The 16,174-nt window shown below is 37.5% G+C and overlaps 1 protein-coding gene and 1 long non-coding RNA gene across 2 annotated transcripts; one reads left to right on the top strand and one right to left on the bottom strand.

Annotated features, from left to right (window-relative positions):
- The first annotated feature begins 165 nt into the window (after positions 1–165).
- Positions 166–15,566, top strand: fam49ba (family with sequence similarity 49 member Ba). Its single transcript, XM_043223902.1, has 11 exons — positions 166–319; positions 8,548–8,637; positions 9,493–9,614; positions 9,748–9,853; positions 11,480–11,616; positions 12,878–12,955; positions 13,729–13,845; positions 14,088–14,167; positions 14,292–14,418; positions 14,912–14,982; positions 15,110–15,566. Exons 2-11 carry the CDS (start codon positions 8,565–8,567, stop codon positions 15,174–15,176), a joined length of 978 nt encoding a protein of 325 aa, XP_043079837.1. The 5' UTR covers positions 166–319; positions 8,548–8,564; the 3' UTR covers positions 15,177–15,566.
- LOC122328201 lies at positions 7,146–8,532 on the bottom strand. Its single transcript, XR_006247778.1, has 2 exons — positions 7,930–8,532; positions 7,146–7,632 (listed from the first exon to the last, which is right to left on the bottom strand). It is a non-coding gene; the product is annotated as an uncharacterized LOC122328201 (long non-coding RNA).
- Positions 15,567–16,174: the final 608 nt, after the last annotated feature.

Here is a 16,174-nt window from a genome sequence, read left to right as displayed (position 1 = left end):
CTCGCGCTTTTCGGCGTGCAACCAGCATATCTGAGCTCACAGCACAAGCGAAAGCAAAGTCGCCCAGAAAACGACAGAGAACGCTACATTCATAGTAAAGCCGCTCCGCTTCCTCTCTCGAAATCAATTCCTTTTATAGACGTAGGCAGAGCTTGTTCAACGCTCCCACAGTCGAGTGGAGCTCAACCTGCGCGTCAAACGCAACACTTCTGATTGGCCAATCCGGAAAATGTAGACACACTTCACAATGATCCGCTGAGCAGGGTGTTCTTCAGCGTTTCCCTATATTTACTTTTCACTCAATTAACTGGAATTTAAGGTAAGAACCGCGGATTAAGATGCAATATCGTTCAAATTCGCCACCCGACGCACCTGAGAGAAAGTTTGTTTCCTTTCAGCGCGCAGGTGAAGAGAGAGTATATAGACGACCTGAGCGTTAAATGACTGAAAGTAAACCAAAAGAAAGCCGAATGATAATTAAAACACGAGTTGAAGGATTTCAAGTAGATAACGATTACCTTTTACTTCGCAACGTCTGTATGTAAACAAGGCGTTTGAACGCATTTCAGTGTATTTTGAGGTTTGTATTCATTGTAATGGACGGTGATTACAGATGCATAGCTTTCGCGTTGTGGTATATGTTTGTTTATGTATGCACTTGATTTATGGGCAGCCCGTGTGTCTGCTGCCGAACAGAAAAATATATATATATTTTATTATAAAAACCGAGACTGTTCTCATGAACAAAAGCAATGGTGCGAGCTTTCAGACTTCCTCTGTGTTCAAATAGATCATGCCACTTCCTGATTTTGTTTATTCAAAACACGCATTTCAAAGCGAGCAAGTTCCTACATTTTCGCTGTCGTACAGCCACAAGCCAAAATCCAGATTATTCGTTGCAAATCGCCGTTTATTTTTAAGTGTCCAATTGCTGTTTATTGAAATAAATGTTCATAATTTTGACATTTCAAATGTTCATGACACACAAACCACAGGGTTACCACTCTTGGGCCAATGAATTTTCATAAGTTTACATGGCCTTCCTAGACATTCATGAATATGATTGAGGATGATTTGATTCAATAATAAATCTTGCAGACTTAGAATTTGTACTCCTAACTATCTCTAATTTAGCAGATAGGCCAATAATCATCTTAAACCCTTCTTTTTTTATGAATACAACTTTTGTATTTTTTGTTTTATTTGCATAAAACATTAAAGCGTGTTCTCTCTCAAGTGAGGAACGCACAGTATTTAAAGTGTAATGAGGAGAAATAGTGTACAATCTCTTTATTTTAGAACAGAGCAAATGTGTATTTTATAGAAATGCATATTACTTAAGAATTACATGATTGCATGGCTTGAATTAATTCTCATTTTCCCTTATATTTCCATGTTTGCATGGTCATGGTAACCCTAAAAATCCACAGCATATATGAAACTACATTCTGCATGCAAGCAAATATCTTTCTGTTTGTTTGTTGTCATGTATGCATTCATTAGCTCATCTGTACCATGCCGTCGTCCTCCTCCGTGGGCCTGCATACCCACTTTTTGTTGTGCAGGGTGTCAGGTTTTAATTAAAGCGTGAACTATAAATATTGTCACAGCATCCTCCAGTATGACCTCCAGACCAGTGGTCAGCAGTAAAACAGCAAGACGTGTGCAGATGGTGACTCTGCAGACCGCGGCGGATATGACTTATTTCAGCAGAATGTATAATACTTCATTATAAACGACGCTACATGCATCAACAAAAGGTTTTACGTGTGATAAGTGCATTTATGTATGTGTTTAAACTAATATGTTACGTAAAAGGAGAACAGATCACAAAAAATGGTGTTTATTGTAATCACGGCCATTATTACGCAAAAGCTAATTGATGGATGCAAATGCTTTCACAGCAGCTTCATTGAGTTGGTTTTTTTCCAGACAGTGGTTTGTAAAAAGCAATACCGCAACAAAAAAACCATCTGATCACTGTACGATGCAGATCAATAGCATGTTCTCTGTTGATTATGTTTCTGGTTTTAGCGAAGCATTCCTGTACTGCAGGGTTCGTCTAGTGGCACTTTACATGCCCTTAAGGCATGTGTGACTAACTGAAGCAGTATGCCCTTCACATGTCTAGCGAGTTTTTTTTTTTTTTATCTAAATTTTGATGCATTGGTCTATATTGTTTTACATATTTTATTTTTGAGTGCACGCAGTAGCTGTATAAAAAAAAAAAAAAAAAGCATTTAAGTAGACATTGGTAAATATGTGAAAAATGAGCTTATACCACTGTATCTTGTTTTCAGTTTGAGAAGTATTGTGAAGGAGCTAGGAGGTAACCCTTTTTAGCGTTGGTTCAACTTCCTGGTTATGCTTTGTGGTGGGACAGGCTCGCTTTATCAGTCTTCACACTCAAACAAATCAACAAAAAGCTGACACCTTTTTGTGGTCAGATGGTGTTTAAAAACTCTTCTTTACTGCTAGCTCGAGGACTGTGGCAGGCACGTTCATATGGGCAGATTACTTGCATTTCTGCTCTAAGATGCAAAATAAATATCATCCGTTTCCTTGAGTGGTTGCAAAAAAGGGTTTTAGACATGTGATTTAGACAGCATGGGTGTTTTTCAGCAGTACCTGTGCAAAAAAGGAGAGAACAGAAACACCTGTGCTGTCATGCCGGGGGAAGCGTGTTTGTACAGGCCCTATAGCTGCGGCTCACATTAGCTTTCTCATGTTCCTGCCTGTGGCATTTTTCCATGCTGCTTAGTTTTTTGGTTTTTTTTTCTTTGGAAGAGGTATAGAGAAGTGAATCCAGCATTTCAGTAGCATGCATTGCAGAAGTTATGTTGGTGAGTGCAGGAAAGCATTTGTGAGAGAGGAAACAAGCTCATGTCAGTGTGTTTTGTAGAAGGTGTATATATATATATATATATATATTTTAGTTTGGTTTTTGCTCAGTGTTTTTAGTTTGAGTCAAAATGTTGCTTTTTGTTATGTTAAACTAAACTGATAGAGATTTCAGTTCTGCATTTCACTTAAAAGATGATGTTACTGTATAAACATGTTTTTAAAATTCATTTAAATTAATTTTAAACAGACATTTTGGTTTTTAAAAGCATTTTAAAGGTAGTGGATAGTCTTCCTATTAGTTCAGGAGGAAAGTGCTGGGCCTTATTGAAAGTATCTTATTTATTAAGCATCTGGCTGGTCTGAGGACAGAGGATAAATATATGTATCGAACATTATTCCCTTAATGAATATGCCCTTCTAACTTCAGTTGACAAGGGATTGCCTGTCCATTTGAGGTAATCTATAAATCTATATGAACCATGAACTCAAAGTGAGAGCTTGAAATGTAAAGTGCAAAAATTAACACATAAAATTCATATGAATTCTCAACTGTTAGCCAGACTTGGTGATGCTTTTGGTGTAAACCAGAGGTGTCAACAGTTATTTCTGCATCTGAGCCTCACCACCAATAAGCAGTAAGACATTCATGTTTAATTGTTTATTCAGTTATTCGTTCATTTTAATGGGCTTAATTATACCCACAGCTTTTTTATTTGTATGAAGTGTGTTTGGAGAAAAAAAAAAAAAGACATTGGCGTGGCCCGTGAGGTTACAAAAGAAATAAAAAAAATTCTTGTATATGAAACAAAAATGTATTGATGCAGCCTAAAATAGATTATTGGGTGACAACGTTATATATGAAAAATTTAAATGAGGAAAATACAAAATGTTAAGATGCCATGGCTAATTGCAACAGTCATTATTTGTATTTGTGGCAGATTAATTTAAACCACCATATTCTATAAACATTTTAAATTTAAGGCTTTTTAAACTTTTTTCAAAACTTTCAGAGAAGTTTTTCGGTGCGCAATTAATGGTCTCATGGCATGAAATTTTCCCTTTGGTTTTTTTTTTAACATTAATATGAGTTCCCCTAGCCTACCTATGGTCCCCCCGGTGGCTAGAAATGGCGATAGGTGTAAACCGAGCTCTGGGTATTCTGCTTCGCCTTTGAGAAAATGAAAGCTCAGACGGCCCAAACTGGAACCTTCCCTTTATGTCATCATACGAGGAAAGGTTACCTCCGCTTTCTCTGCTTTACTCGCCCAGAGAATTGAACAGACGAAACCAGATCGGCCGAACTGTACACTCACAAGGAGAGATGATCTGACAGGATGGACAAAATCACTGTGTCTATCTAGTCATGATGAAGATGTATACATTTCAGTTTTATGAGGCAACAAGTTTTACAGCTACGTTATTATTCCAGCTAATGTTACAACTAGTCTAGCTAATCACAACAATGCATATACAATAACACATGATTATATATAAATTATTAGTTATATTACACACACGCACACAGACATCATTTCATAAACAACATAGTTGTGAGATAAAACTTTAGATGCGACCGTAACAACAAGAGACAATATTTTGTTGAACCTTTTCTGATAAGAAGTGTGCAAACTCGAGCATTTTTGATGATTGTTATTTGCCTAGTCCGTTTTATAGCGTTTCACCACAGCTGTCGTCATTTTTTTGCCATTAAAATTTAACTGTATGCGATCATGTTTTTAATTTAAAGCTGTCTTGTTTCGAAAAAGCAAAGTCTCTTTAAGACAAGCCATGGCACTCGGCGGCCATCTTTAAAACGCCATCCAAATGCAGCTCTTATCTCTTTCTATTGGTAAACATAAAATTCTCCCTTTGATTTGCATGTAGCTAGCGCTGACGTAATTGTGACGTCTTTACATTTGATTGGCCTGGTCGTGCGTCACTCAGAAATAACAGTCCAATCAGAAGAGAGGCTTATGAATGGTAATTAGACAGGCCAAAATCTAGCTGTTTTTAACAGAGCTGAGAAAGGAGCTGTAAAAATACTAAGATGGTTTTTGTTTTACTATAAATATATATTCTTAAGGACATCAACACCTAAAATAAAACTCCAAAAAAAACTGCATGCCATGGGACCTTTAAAGTTTTGACCTTTAAACTGCTTTTGAAATAATATTCCAAGAAATGCCCTGCCATTTTTATTTAGAATTCTACTTTCATACATTCAGTTGAATTCAGTTCGGTTCTGCATCCTGATTGATAACAAATTGAGTTTAAGTTAAGGAATGAAGTTACAGTGCAGTCTCAACTGAATTCTGAATGGTGCACAACTCTGATCTGGGGTCAGCGTGGTAAGGTTTAAGTCATAGCATCTGATGGCCACCAGGGGGCAGTAAAACCCCAGTGTATGTGCACAGATACTCTAACCTTCCCATTATGAAGTAGATGTTTCAAGGTCACGTCTGCTTGATACATTGTTTCTTGATGTAAAAAGTATCTTATCGTCTTTGAAGTATTGTGTGTAAGGTCATATTAAGCTTTACATTTAAAGGTCTTCACAAGTCATCAGTTCATTGACACCTCTGTGTGCTTCAGGGAAGAGGGTGGATGTTGTGTGTGCATCTCTTCTAGCTTGTGGGCAGATGGATTCAGTGTCTCTCACCTCCATTGCTGCCCAGGGGCGGATGTTTTTGGGTGACATAGGGTTCATTTTTAGGTTTATGTAAAGTCTAGCTGTGTTCCTAACAGATAAATCAGAGACTAATATACTCTATAGCAGACGGATTCTTGACCGTTGCCAAGGCTTAGTTAGCAACAGTATTTTTGATGAAATCTGACTGTTGTGTGGTATTTATTGGGTCTAAATGAAAGGGGCAGATGTCAGAATTTCCGTCATGCGGCAGAGGAAGGAGTGAGCACTCTCTCTGTCTGACTCATGCCCCGTCACAGCTGGCCGGCCCGCATACTTGTGTCCATGTGTAGACTGTCTGTCTGTCCAGGACACACGCCTCTCTCTATTTCCCTCCTCATGGTAGAAAATCAAGCTCTGCTTTTGGTGCGACATTTAATGTAGTAAAATCAGAGCAAAGTAGTAAAGTGCTTTCCTTACTATTATTAATTACATTTATGATATTTATATTAAATATATGAAATATTTTATAATAGATATAACATGTATGTGTGTGTGTGTGTGTGTTACTATTAATAATAATTCTGAATGTTTTTTCATTATATATACAAATTATTTCATTATATATACAATAAAACCAATAGGCTATTCTGTTACTTTATCTTACCGATATTAACAACAATTTTTTTTTTACTATATATAATCAATATTATAACTAATATTTATATATTGCATTTATTATCGTCACGATAAGCATTCGCTCGATTAATTTCATTTTTAATGGAAGAGACAGACTCTGTGCGGCCGGGGGCAACCTGCAGCAAATCTGTCGCTGTCTTGGCATTCTGGGGTTAATGTTAACCCGGTGTGACGTGGCAGCGCTGGAATCTGGGTCAGGAGGAGCGCTGTCTGTGCTCTCTGCTCTGCCGCAGACCGCCTCACTGCAGAGAGGAGCAGAGCCTCCAGACACGTGACTCTGTCGTATGAAGCAGCAGCAGGGAGGGAGAGGGTGGGGTTGTGTTCTTCTCTGGTTGGGTAGTAGTAGTAGTAGTGGAGGCGAAAGCACGTGGAGGCACACGCTGTCAAACGCTGCACGAGTACTGCAGTGGGGAGGAAACGGCCCACCGCGTTCACACCCTTCATCTAAAACCTCTGTTAGTAACTGAGATCAGGACACATTCTGCTAATAGTAACTGGGATTTCAGGCCTGCTCGCTGAGATCATCCACTAATTTAAATTTAGAAACATGGTTTTTGTTTTTCAAACGTCCTTGTATTATTTGCTTGATGAACAGTTATAGTCCTTTTGTCATAATAAGCACTGCGATATATAAACTACATTTTCATTCATCAGAATAAATGACGGTAATTAAAATACTGTGAGATTTATCAATATGATCATTTATATAAATTGTTTATTATTTATTAATGCGTTAATAAGCAAAATAAAAGAACAGTGTTTTTGAATAAAGAATAAATCTATTATAATAATATTTATTAAATATTAGTTTAGAACGATTATGACCTGTATTTCTATATGTTTTATTTTAAGGTCTTATTTTCTGTACGCTCTGCAACTTTTGCAACGGTAAGCTCATAATTTGCTGCTTATTAATAGTTAATAAACAGCCAATATGCTATTAATATGCATGCAATGAGAAATGGTCTTTAAAATATAATATTCACAACCATTTATCATTTATAATGTCATTATCATTACAGTGTTAGTCTTACCAATTAAATGTATTAATTTTATGTGCCAGTTTTTAAGAGTTTTTTCAAATCACTGCGATACTCAACCTTAAGGGACTTTTGCCTCAATGGCATATTTATCTATAATTTGAGTGTATGTTTTTTTTTTGTTTATTTTTTATAACCGGAGATAAAAAGACATTTGTAACCATTCAAGAAAGCTTGTGAGGTTTACCCTGTCAAACGGTTCCACATTTGAGATGAAATTTGTTTTTGAGTCACATGTCTCTCTTCCTAGTGCTGCACTCATGATTAATTTATTCAAGTTCTTTTAAGTCCTGTGGAGTACTCCTGTGCTCCGCTCCTATTGGCTGCCGGCACATTTTGGGTTGAAAAATATTTTTAGGCTCCATGGAAACAGCAGAATGTTCGGTCTCCTTCCTCGGCCAATAGGATTGCAGGGTGTGTATGCTGTAGTCAAATGAGCAGCCTCAGTTTAGCTGGTACCATCCCCCCCAATCTGAGGGGTGTAAAGCTGACAGGAGGGCTTAGGCAGTTCAAGGCAGATCAAGACAGCAGTGCTTATTTAGTCCCTTCGGTTCTTAAATCCTGAATGCCACGAGAACATGAGTATGCCGAGATATAAAGACAACACACCCCCGCTGTAGAGACCCATTTACCTACTTTCAAGGCTGCTTGTTTAGAAGAGAAACAAAGTCTTTCAAAGAAATCAAGAAAGTTTCTCATGCTTGAACAAAAAAGTCTGACCTTGGGCTTTGAATGTGTTGACATGCTGTTTAACTCCATGCTCTGTCTGTTCTCTTGAGGATTTTGGTGATGTTATTTAATCTGTTGTAGGCAGTGACTCACCGCGGGAGCGCTGAGCTCAGAGCGGATGAATAAGAATGAGAGTGTGCTCTTTTCAGGCAGCATATGATTCTTATAACGATTTAGCCCTCAGCTTAAAGGGAGGGGGACTTCTGAGTGTCACTTTAGAAGTATAGAGAGACTTTTGACTGCTAGAGGGCGACATGATCCTGCAGTAGGATCCACCCATGACTGCTGCAGTCCTGCTGCATTCTCAGCTTCACCTGCAGGCAAACTGGGTGCGTGTTCATGCTGCAGCATTCGGGTCTCCCCTGATTTCCGGCACTGCCCCGAGCAGATGTTGTCTGTCACGTTCACACGCGTGGCCAGATGTTGCTGTCGTGAGCACAGGTGTCACTGTTCTTGATGCGAATTGAGTCGACCTGGATGTGTTCTTTATACGCAGATCATGTGGTGTTTACACCTTCATTGACTGGCAAAGCACTGCAAATCGCATGCAAAAATCATCATTCATAGTTTGCATGACCCTTTTTTTTTTTTTTTTTTTTTTTTAAATAGGTCTCTGACAGGTCGGGATGGGGAATCTGATTAAGGTTCTCACACGAGACATTGACAACAACGCAGGGAACTTTTTCCTGGACTTTGAAAGTAAGTGAATATATGGTCACATGATGAGATCTGCTCAAAATATATTTACAGTAATTTCGCTGACAAAATGAAACAACACTGGGAATATTATCATAATATTTTTTTAAATTGTAAACAGCAATAATAATGATTATGTAATATATAATAATAATAATATAAAATAATAATATTATCAACATTTACTAATTACTAGTTATATATATAATTATTTTAAAAAATAGTCATTTTAATAATGAATGTTACCAATTACTGTAATTATTATAATAATCATATTTATTATAAATAACATTAAAATAATACTGATATTAATAAAAACAACATAATAATAATATAGATAACAATAACATTAATATTACTAATTAAGTATTATTATTATTACTAATACTAATACAATTGCACTTAAGTAATATTAATATTAGAATTTGTAATAATTATAATATATTATTATTTTTATAAATATAATTAAAAATGATTCATATTACTAATATTGCTAATAATTATTAAATACTGTAACCATATATAATTAATGAATAGTATTTTTTTTTATTAATAATGTTTATTAATGATACATACTAATACTGGACAATTTAATAAGGAATTATTAACTATATTTAATGACCTTTTTTTATTTATAACTGTATGATTTTATTGTATTTAACTTCTTGCATCTAATAAGCTACAATGGTTGAAATGCCAGTTACTCTAATAGGAAAAAACATCATTTCAAAAATAGTTTACAACAAAAATGTAAACATATGGATACAAACATTTAAGCAGTAATACTCCGCCCCACATCCAAGCAAAGACATGAAATGCAGCAGCACATCTAAGAGTGAGCTGATTTCTCCTCTGCAGATGCCAAGCCCACAGAAGCCGAGAGGAGAGTATGGGAGGAGGTCAATGAGGTGCTAACAGAGGCTATGAGTGTATTACAGGACCTGCAGTCATACAGCGGAGCAGGTGAAGCAATCAGGCAGGCGAGTACATCCACAATGCACTTCACGTTCTTCAGACATCAGCCTGGGCTTTGTGTTGCTTTGCATGAAAAGCTCTCATTATTTCTGTCCGTAAGGAATGTTGTGTTTAAGTATGCGCACGTTGTCTCCTCAGGCCATACAGCATCCCAATGATGAGCGTGTGCAAGAGAGCGCGTGGGCCGCCGTGGTCCCGCTGGTCGGCAAACTAAAGAAGTTTTATGAGTTCTCACTAAAACTGGGTATGTCGTTTTTCTCTTCTTTTGAATGCGCACAGCACACACTACAACTAATAACACCTATGGCTATTTTTACCTGGGTGATAAATGAAAGGACATTTTAATGATCTACTCTCCCACAATTCCTCACAGGGATATATGGTACACTGACCCACTTACCATGTACTGTAGTATTAGCATCTGCTCTGGACTGTGTTTTGATTTTCAGAGATGGTCCTTTTTGAGGCTTAATTCAGCAGTATGATCAAACGCATTATTACTGTAACAGTGCTCACGTCAGCAGCCGACAATAACAAGATTATATAAGACTAGGCATCACTAAAGTGTCCTTACTCTTACGTCAGATCATATGCTCTTACTCAAGCCTTTCTCAATTAAGCAGATGTAACCATAAAGCTCAGCCCAACGTCATACAGCTATAAATCAATATGTGGAGCGTGTGCTATAATCTGTGCGTTTGTGTTAAATATAAGGACTGTGGCCTAAAGCTGAATCACACGAGCTACATGACTTTGCACAGCATAATATACAACATATTTTTTGAAATATTCTTGGGAAGCTGTATTTCTGTTCTGATTCAGTTCATGTTCCTTGGGAACAAGCCGTAAACAGAGCAGTAGTGCGTCATAATTGGATTAGCGCGCTCTTTGGGCAAGGCCGGTTTCTTTCAGCACATCCAGCAAAAACACAGTTCTTATCATCTCTGACAATTCACACCCCATATTTACCATACCTTAATGATAAATTAATTATCCTCAAAATAATACATTTTCTGGCCATTCAGAAGTTTGTAAGGTAAAAGAAGTCTCTCATGCTCACAAATGCATTATTTAATCAAAAATACAACAGAAACAGTAATATTGTGGAATACTATTAATATACGATTTGAAAAGACTCTTTTTTTGTTTTCAGCAGTCATTACATCATCATTCTGTGTCACGTGATCCTTCTGAAATCATTCTAATATGCGGATTTATTATCAATTATTAGCATTGTTGAAAATACTTGATGCATCATTTGATGAATAGAAAAAAAACTGTATTTATTTGAAACATTCTGATGAATTTAATGTCCTTAAAATTCATGCCTTTCAAAAAAAATAAAAAAATCGCATTGACCCCAAATTAAAGGTCGCGTATGTTAGCGGTACCGTACATATGTAGCTCATGATTCAAACAAAGGCAAGCTTCTGAGTTTGACATGCATATTGATAAAACGCATACCTTAAATGCATAAAATCAGTTTACTGAGTACATGTCACACACATCTCAAAGTGTGGGATATGCTCTGTGAAAAATGTGGATGCTCTCTGTCTGTGCTTGTAAGTCTGTGGGTTTGAGTGATTCAGATGGAGGGTTTGATGTTGAGAAATAGGTCATGACCTAATTAAACATGACATGGCCCTTAATCACACATCAACACCAGCCAATGGCAGCGCTCTCTGGAGAAGAGGCTGTGGTGAGAGATCAAAGGGTCAGACTGACCTAACATCTCTCTATCAAACACGCAGCTGTGTTCCTCTTACAGACACTCTTTTTCTCTGTCTGTTTCTATCAAAATAGAGCGACCATAACCCAGTATTATCCACCGAAAGCATTAGCGGTTCTGTTTCTTCTGCGTCTTTTGTAGAAGACTCTCTGCAGGGTCTGTTGGAGTTTCTGACCAGCTCGCGGTGCAGCCCAACTCAGCATCTGGAGCAGGAGCAGGCGCTGGCACGGCAGTTCGCAGAGATTTTGCATTTCACGCTGCGCTTCGACGAGCTGAAGGTAACCAGGCAACCTCTGGTCACACCCATTCTGCACATGTCTAATCTTTCTTGCTTCAAGATGGGCAAAATCAACAGTTAGGCAGAATGAGAGGATGTCGAGTGTTGCTAGTGGGACTCCAACATCCTGTCTTTAATCTCAGACCTCCAAAAATCTGCAATTAACTCATCTGACCATTAAAAATCCATAATTTATATTTATACTGGCAGTAATTATGCAATATCTTAAATACAGGGGACGGTATAATAGAACTTCACTTAAGCTTATAATTTCACTATAGCTATGTTTCACATTTTTGGAATATCAGACAAAAAGCAATACTAAATAGAAACTCATGCACATATATATACAGTATGTTAAAATCGTAATTTCGAATGGAAATATAGCTACTGTAACAGTTACTGTTTCAGATCCAATTATATCCTTTTAAATCATGATTTTCAATAGAATTATTATTACAGTAATTATTATCATTATTACAGACAATTAGGATTATTAGGCTTATAAATCGATTCAATCTATTTTATAGATTTGCAATATATTGCATTGCAATACACATTACGCACTGACTTTGGACTAAGGAAAAAAAGGTAAAAATTAATATTTAATACATATTTACACTGATTTTCCCCAACCACATGTATCTAAAAAAAATCCATCTATGCTGTGGTATATTTTTGCTTAAAAACTTTACTAAAAGATGACAGTTTTTACATGCATTTAGAAAATGGTGAATTTTATATCCATGACAACTTAAAAAAGGTTAAAGCTCATCCTAGAGTAAAGCTGCTTTTTTTCTTATCAGATTAATTCTGGATCACACATAATGCGGTTTCTATAGAGAATGTGTATGATAGAATGTATTGGTAAGCCATTGAATTTTGTATCAAATTAGTTAACTCAATTAGCTTTGTAGCGATTCAGCTAATTAGTTCAACTAATGGAACACAAAGTCCAGTTGCCACCAATTAGTCAAATTAATGGAAAACTAAGTGCATCTCCTTTCAAAGGTGCCATAGAGAATCTGTTATTGTCTAGATTACTGCACTGATGAAGTCTGTCACAAAACCCAGCGGTGGATAAAATGCCCGTATGCTCTTTTGATTTTCTAGCTGCTCACTCGAATTCATACATTCACAGTAAAATAAGAATTGCACGGATGCCGTGTTTACATGTTTCCCTTTCCCATATTCAGCAGAAATGCAATTTTCAGCTTCCAGCTCTCCATTTAAATGCTCACCTGCTCTCTCTCTCTCTTCAGATGACCAACCCAGCCATCCAGAATGATTTCAGCTACTACAGAAGGACCCTGAGCCGCATGCGAATTATCAACCAAACAGTGAGTAAACCTGCTCCGTATGGAAATGTGCCTCATTATCAGACGGCTTATGTTTTAGTAATACCCCGTTCCCCCGTGTCACAGGGGTTAATGGGAGCTCTTCTGTTCTCTAATGGTCTGGATCATTAGGTGGCAGAGCAGCACGAAATCCTGAGTCAGGGAAACATGAGATATCGCACTCATCTCATCCTCTCCATCTTTTCCTGCTATTTATTTAGTACGTCTCCCTCCCGCTTTTATCTTTTAGCTGACACAGAGCTGAAGCGCGTTCGGTTGACGTCGAGTCGGTAACGCGTGCTAACGACTTCAGGCTCATTAGCGCGTGCTGTATCATCAGGGAGCGGCTCAGCAGGGGTTGACACCGAGGATCGTTGACCTTGCCTCGCCAATTAAAAGCACTCTCTGCGAGGAATAATTACGACAGCCGCTTTCATCTCATGAAACATGAGCTCGGCTGTGGAAGAACACGTATTAGGAATTCTGGACATGTCTGCAGTCTGTGGATTAAAGCAGGATTTACATTCACTTTTTAGCATAGAGTAATGAATGAAATGTTTCAAGTCAGCTAAAATGCATTTTCAGCGCACCAGAATACCCAATTTCTACATCCATTTCCATGATTAACTGCTTAAAGTAAAGCTGACCAAGGAAAAGCGCATCCGTAACCTCCAAAAAGCCCAACGCCTTAACTGACCCCTTTAGTTTAAATCTTTAAAAGTATGGATTTTTCACAGATACTGGGGGGAAAAAAAACATGCGTGTTCTTTCTACAGGCAGAAGAGCATAATGAAGTTGACAACGAACTGGCCAATCGCATGTCTCTCTTCTACGCCAATGCCACGCCCATGCTGAAAACGTTGAGCGATGCCACAACTAAATTTGTATCAAAGGTAGGTGCTTGTTAAATTCTGCTTTATTTGGATGATGCAGTGCTTACACGACTCAAACGGGTGCTTAATAAATGGACAAACAAGTCCAGATGCTCATGAATAAATTCTACCTAATTATTCTCAAAAAAATACATGATATACTTCGGCAGCCCTTCTATATAAAAATGTTTCTCAATCACTTTTACTTCCAAAACGTTACGAACCATCGTAAATAACACATTTTGCTCTCTCTATCTCATCAGCATGCAGAACTGCCCGTAGAGAACACAACAGATTGTCTGAGTACGATGGCAAGTGTGTGTAAAGTCATGTTAGAGACACCGTAAGTTACATGTTTGTTTTTAATCACTGGCCTTTTGTTTCTCTTGAAGGAGGCTGTAACTTTTTAATGCATCCTCTGTGTGTGTGTGTGTGTGTGTGTGTGTGTGTGTGTGTGTATTGATCAGGGAGTACCGCAGTCGTTTTGCCAGCGAGGACACAGTGTTATTCTGTCTGCGTGTGATGGTGGGGGTGATCATCTTATACGACTATGTCCATCCAGCGGGAGCTTTCGTAAAATCCTCCAAAATTGATGTATGTCTTATTCTGCTTTTTGATCCTTAAGTTATTTTATTTAAACATATTGCTTTAATTTAATAACATTAATAAGCTGAGGAATTTTAAAATGTATTATTATATTTGTAAATAGGAATTGGAGTTAATTTTAACACACTGTAAAAATAGCTTTAAACACTTACTAAATTAATTTGCTAATGTGTAATTATAAAGTAAAAACAAAGCTAAATTAAAAATACAAATACATCGTCAGTTTTTGTCACTGATTTATTAAATCTAAATTTTTGAATATATCTTCTGTCAGTTTAACAGTACAGTATGTTAAAAACATTAAGTATGAATGCATTTGACCACAAAAGAAGCCTTTTATAGGAGTAATTTCTGATTGGATGCAAATTCAATTATTATACTAAACGAATGTGCTAAATAGGTAATGCAAACCAAATACAAATACAAAACCTGACTTAAAAAAATGCCAATTATATAAGATTTCTGTCTTTGTATGATATAGATGAAAGGATGCATTAAGGTTCTGCGATTTCAGCCGCCCAACAGTGTGGAGGGGCTTCTCAATGCCCTCAGGTCTGTGAGCTTTACAGGACTACAGTATTATACCTTAATTTTAATGGAGATGCTTTGTTTCTGTCGTAAAGCGTGCAGTATGTAATGCTTTTCAATGCATTAACACGTTTTCTTTTGACTCTAACAGGTACACAACAAAACATTTGAACGATGAGACTACATCCAAGCAAATCAAAGGCATGTTACAAGCTTGACAGTGTCTGCCAAAAGTATTACCTCTCAGATACATTGGACGAGATGCTTCAGCAGTTTTAGTAATACAATGAGAATAGCCATGTATCATGTGGCAGCTACTGTTTTCAGTCTGTTTTTACTTTTGTAGTTTTTCATTTTGGTTTTGTTTTTTTGTTTTTTTACATCTTATCCTGTTAGACTTAAAGTCATGTGTGGCCTTTAGATTTCAAAGACGCTTCTTAGTTGTGTGGCGTGTGACGAGCTTTGTTCATTCCCTTCCCGTTTTCTACAGTTGACTGAGTGCCCAGGCAGGACCACAAATAATGTATTGCTTTTTTTAAATAACATAATGTACTGTGATTTTTATTAACATGACTCTTTTGAACTGAATAAAGCTATTTTAATCAAAAGGACTGGCTGGGAGGGTTCCTTCGATACAGGCCATTGAAATCACCACGTACTCTCACCACTTTACTACGTACAAAATAATTAGTCCTAAACCCACTTCCTTTTACCTAACAGAGTCCAGGATTATTCATATCCCCCGACAGTCATCGTACGACATCCATTCAAGGCTGTGTACCCGTACTTTTGCTTTTTGGAGAGGGGAAATAAACAAACAAGTGGTTTAAAATTTCGCCCTGTTTTGAGTGAGCATCTCTTCAACTTTCCCCCAGAAACCAAAACGAGAATGTTCAGAAATTCGAGCCTGTCCACTTGATGGTCAGCTGACTCTTCCGGATTAGTCAGGAGAATGAGCTTCCCACATCATCCAGCTCAGGAAGTGGGAGTTTGTTCAACAGAAGTATGAGTAATTCATTCCCTGCTCCGAAAGCATTTGATCTCAGCCCTGCTGGGAACGCGCTCCATCTGCACGGGACACCCCTCCCAGTTAGTATCACTATCCTATCTGTGACCTGCGCCGTGTTTTTTTCTCACTCGACGGCTAACACACAGTTTCCTCCTGTTTGTCTGTCTGCTCAGCGTGTGTCATCAGCGAGCGCATACTTTCCCCACT

The sequence above is a fragment of the Puntigrus tetrazona genome, chromosome 2 (genome assembly GCF_018831695.1).
Source record: "Puntigrus tetrazona isolate hp1 chromosome 2, ASM1883169v1, whole genome shotgun sequence".
Lineage (NCBI taxonomy): Eukaryota > Metazoa > Chordata > Actinopteri > Cypriniformes > Cyprinidae > Puntigrus > Puntigrus tetrazona.
This window is presented reverse-complemented; position numbering and strand designations above follow the sequence as displayed.

Excerpts from the sequence above, each read along its gene's own strand:
- fam49ba (XM_043223902.1), top strand. The coding sequence starts at position 8,565 with ATGGGGAATCTGATTAAGGTTCTCACACGAGACATTGACAACAACGCA. Across the intron at positions 9,615-9,747 it reads CAGGTGAAGCAATCAGGCAG|GCCATACAGCATCCCAATGA; the intron begins GCGAGTACATCC and ends TTGTCTCCTCAG. Across the intron at positions 9,854-11,479 it reads TGAGTTCTCACTAAAACTGG|AAGACTCTCTGCAGGGTCTG; the intron begins GTATGTCGTTTT and ends CGTCTTTTGTAG.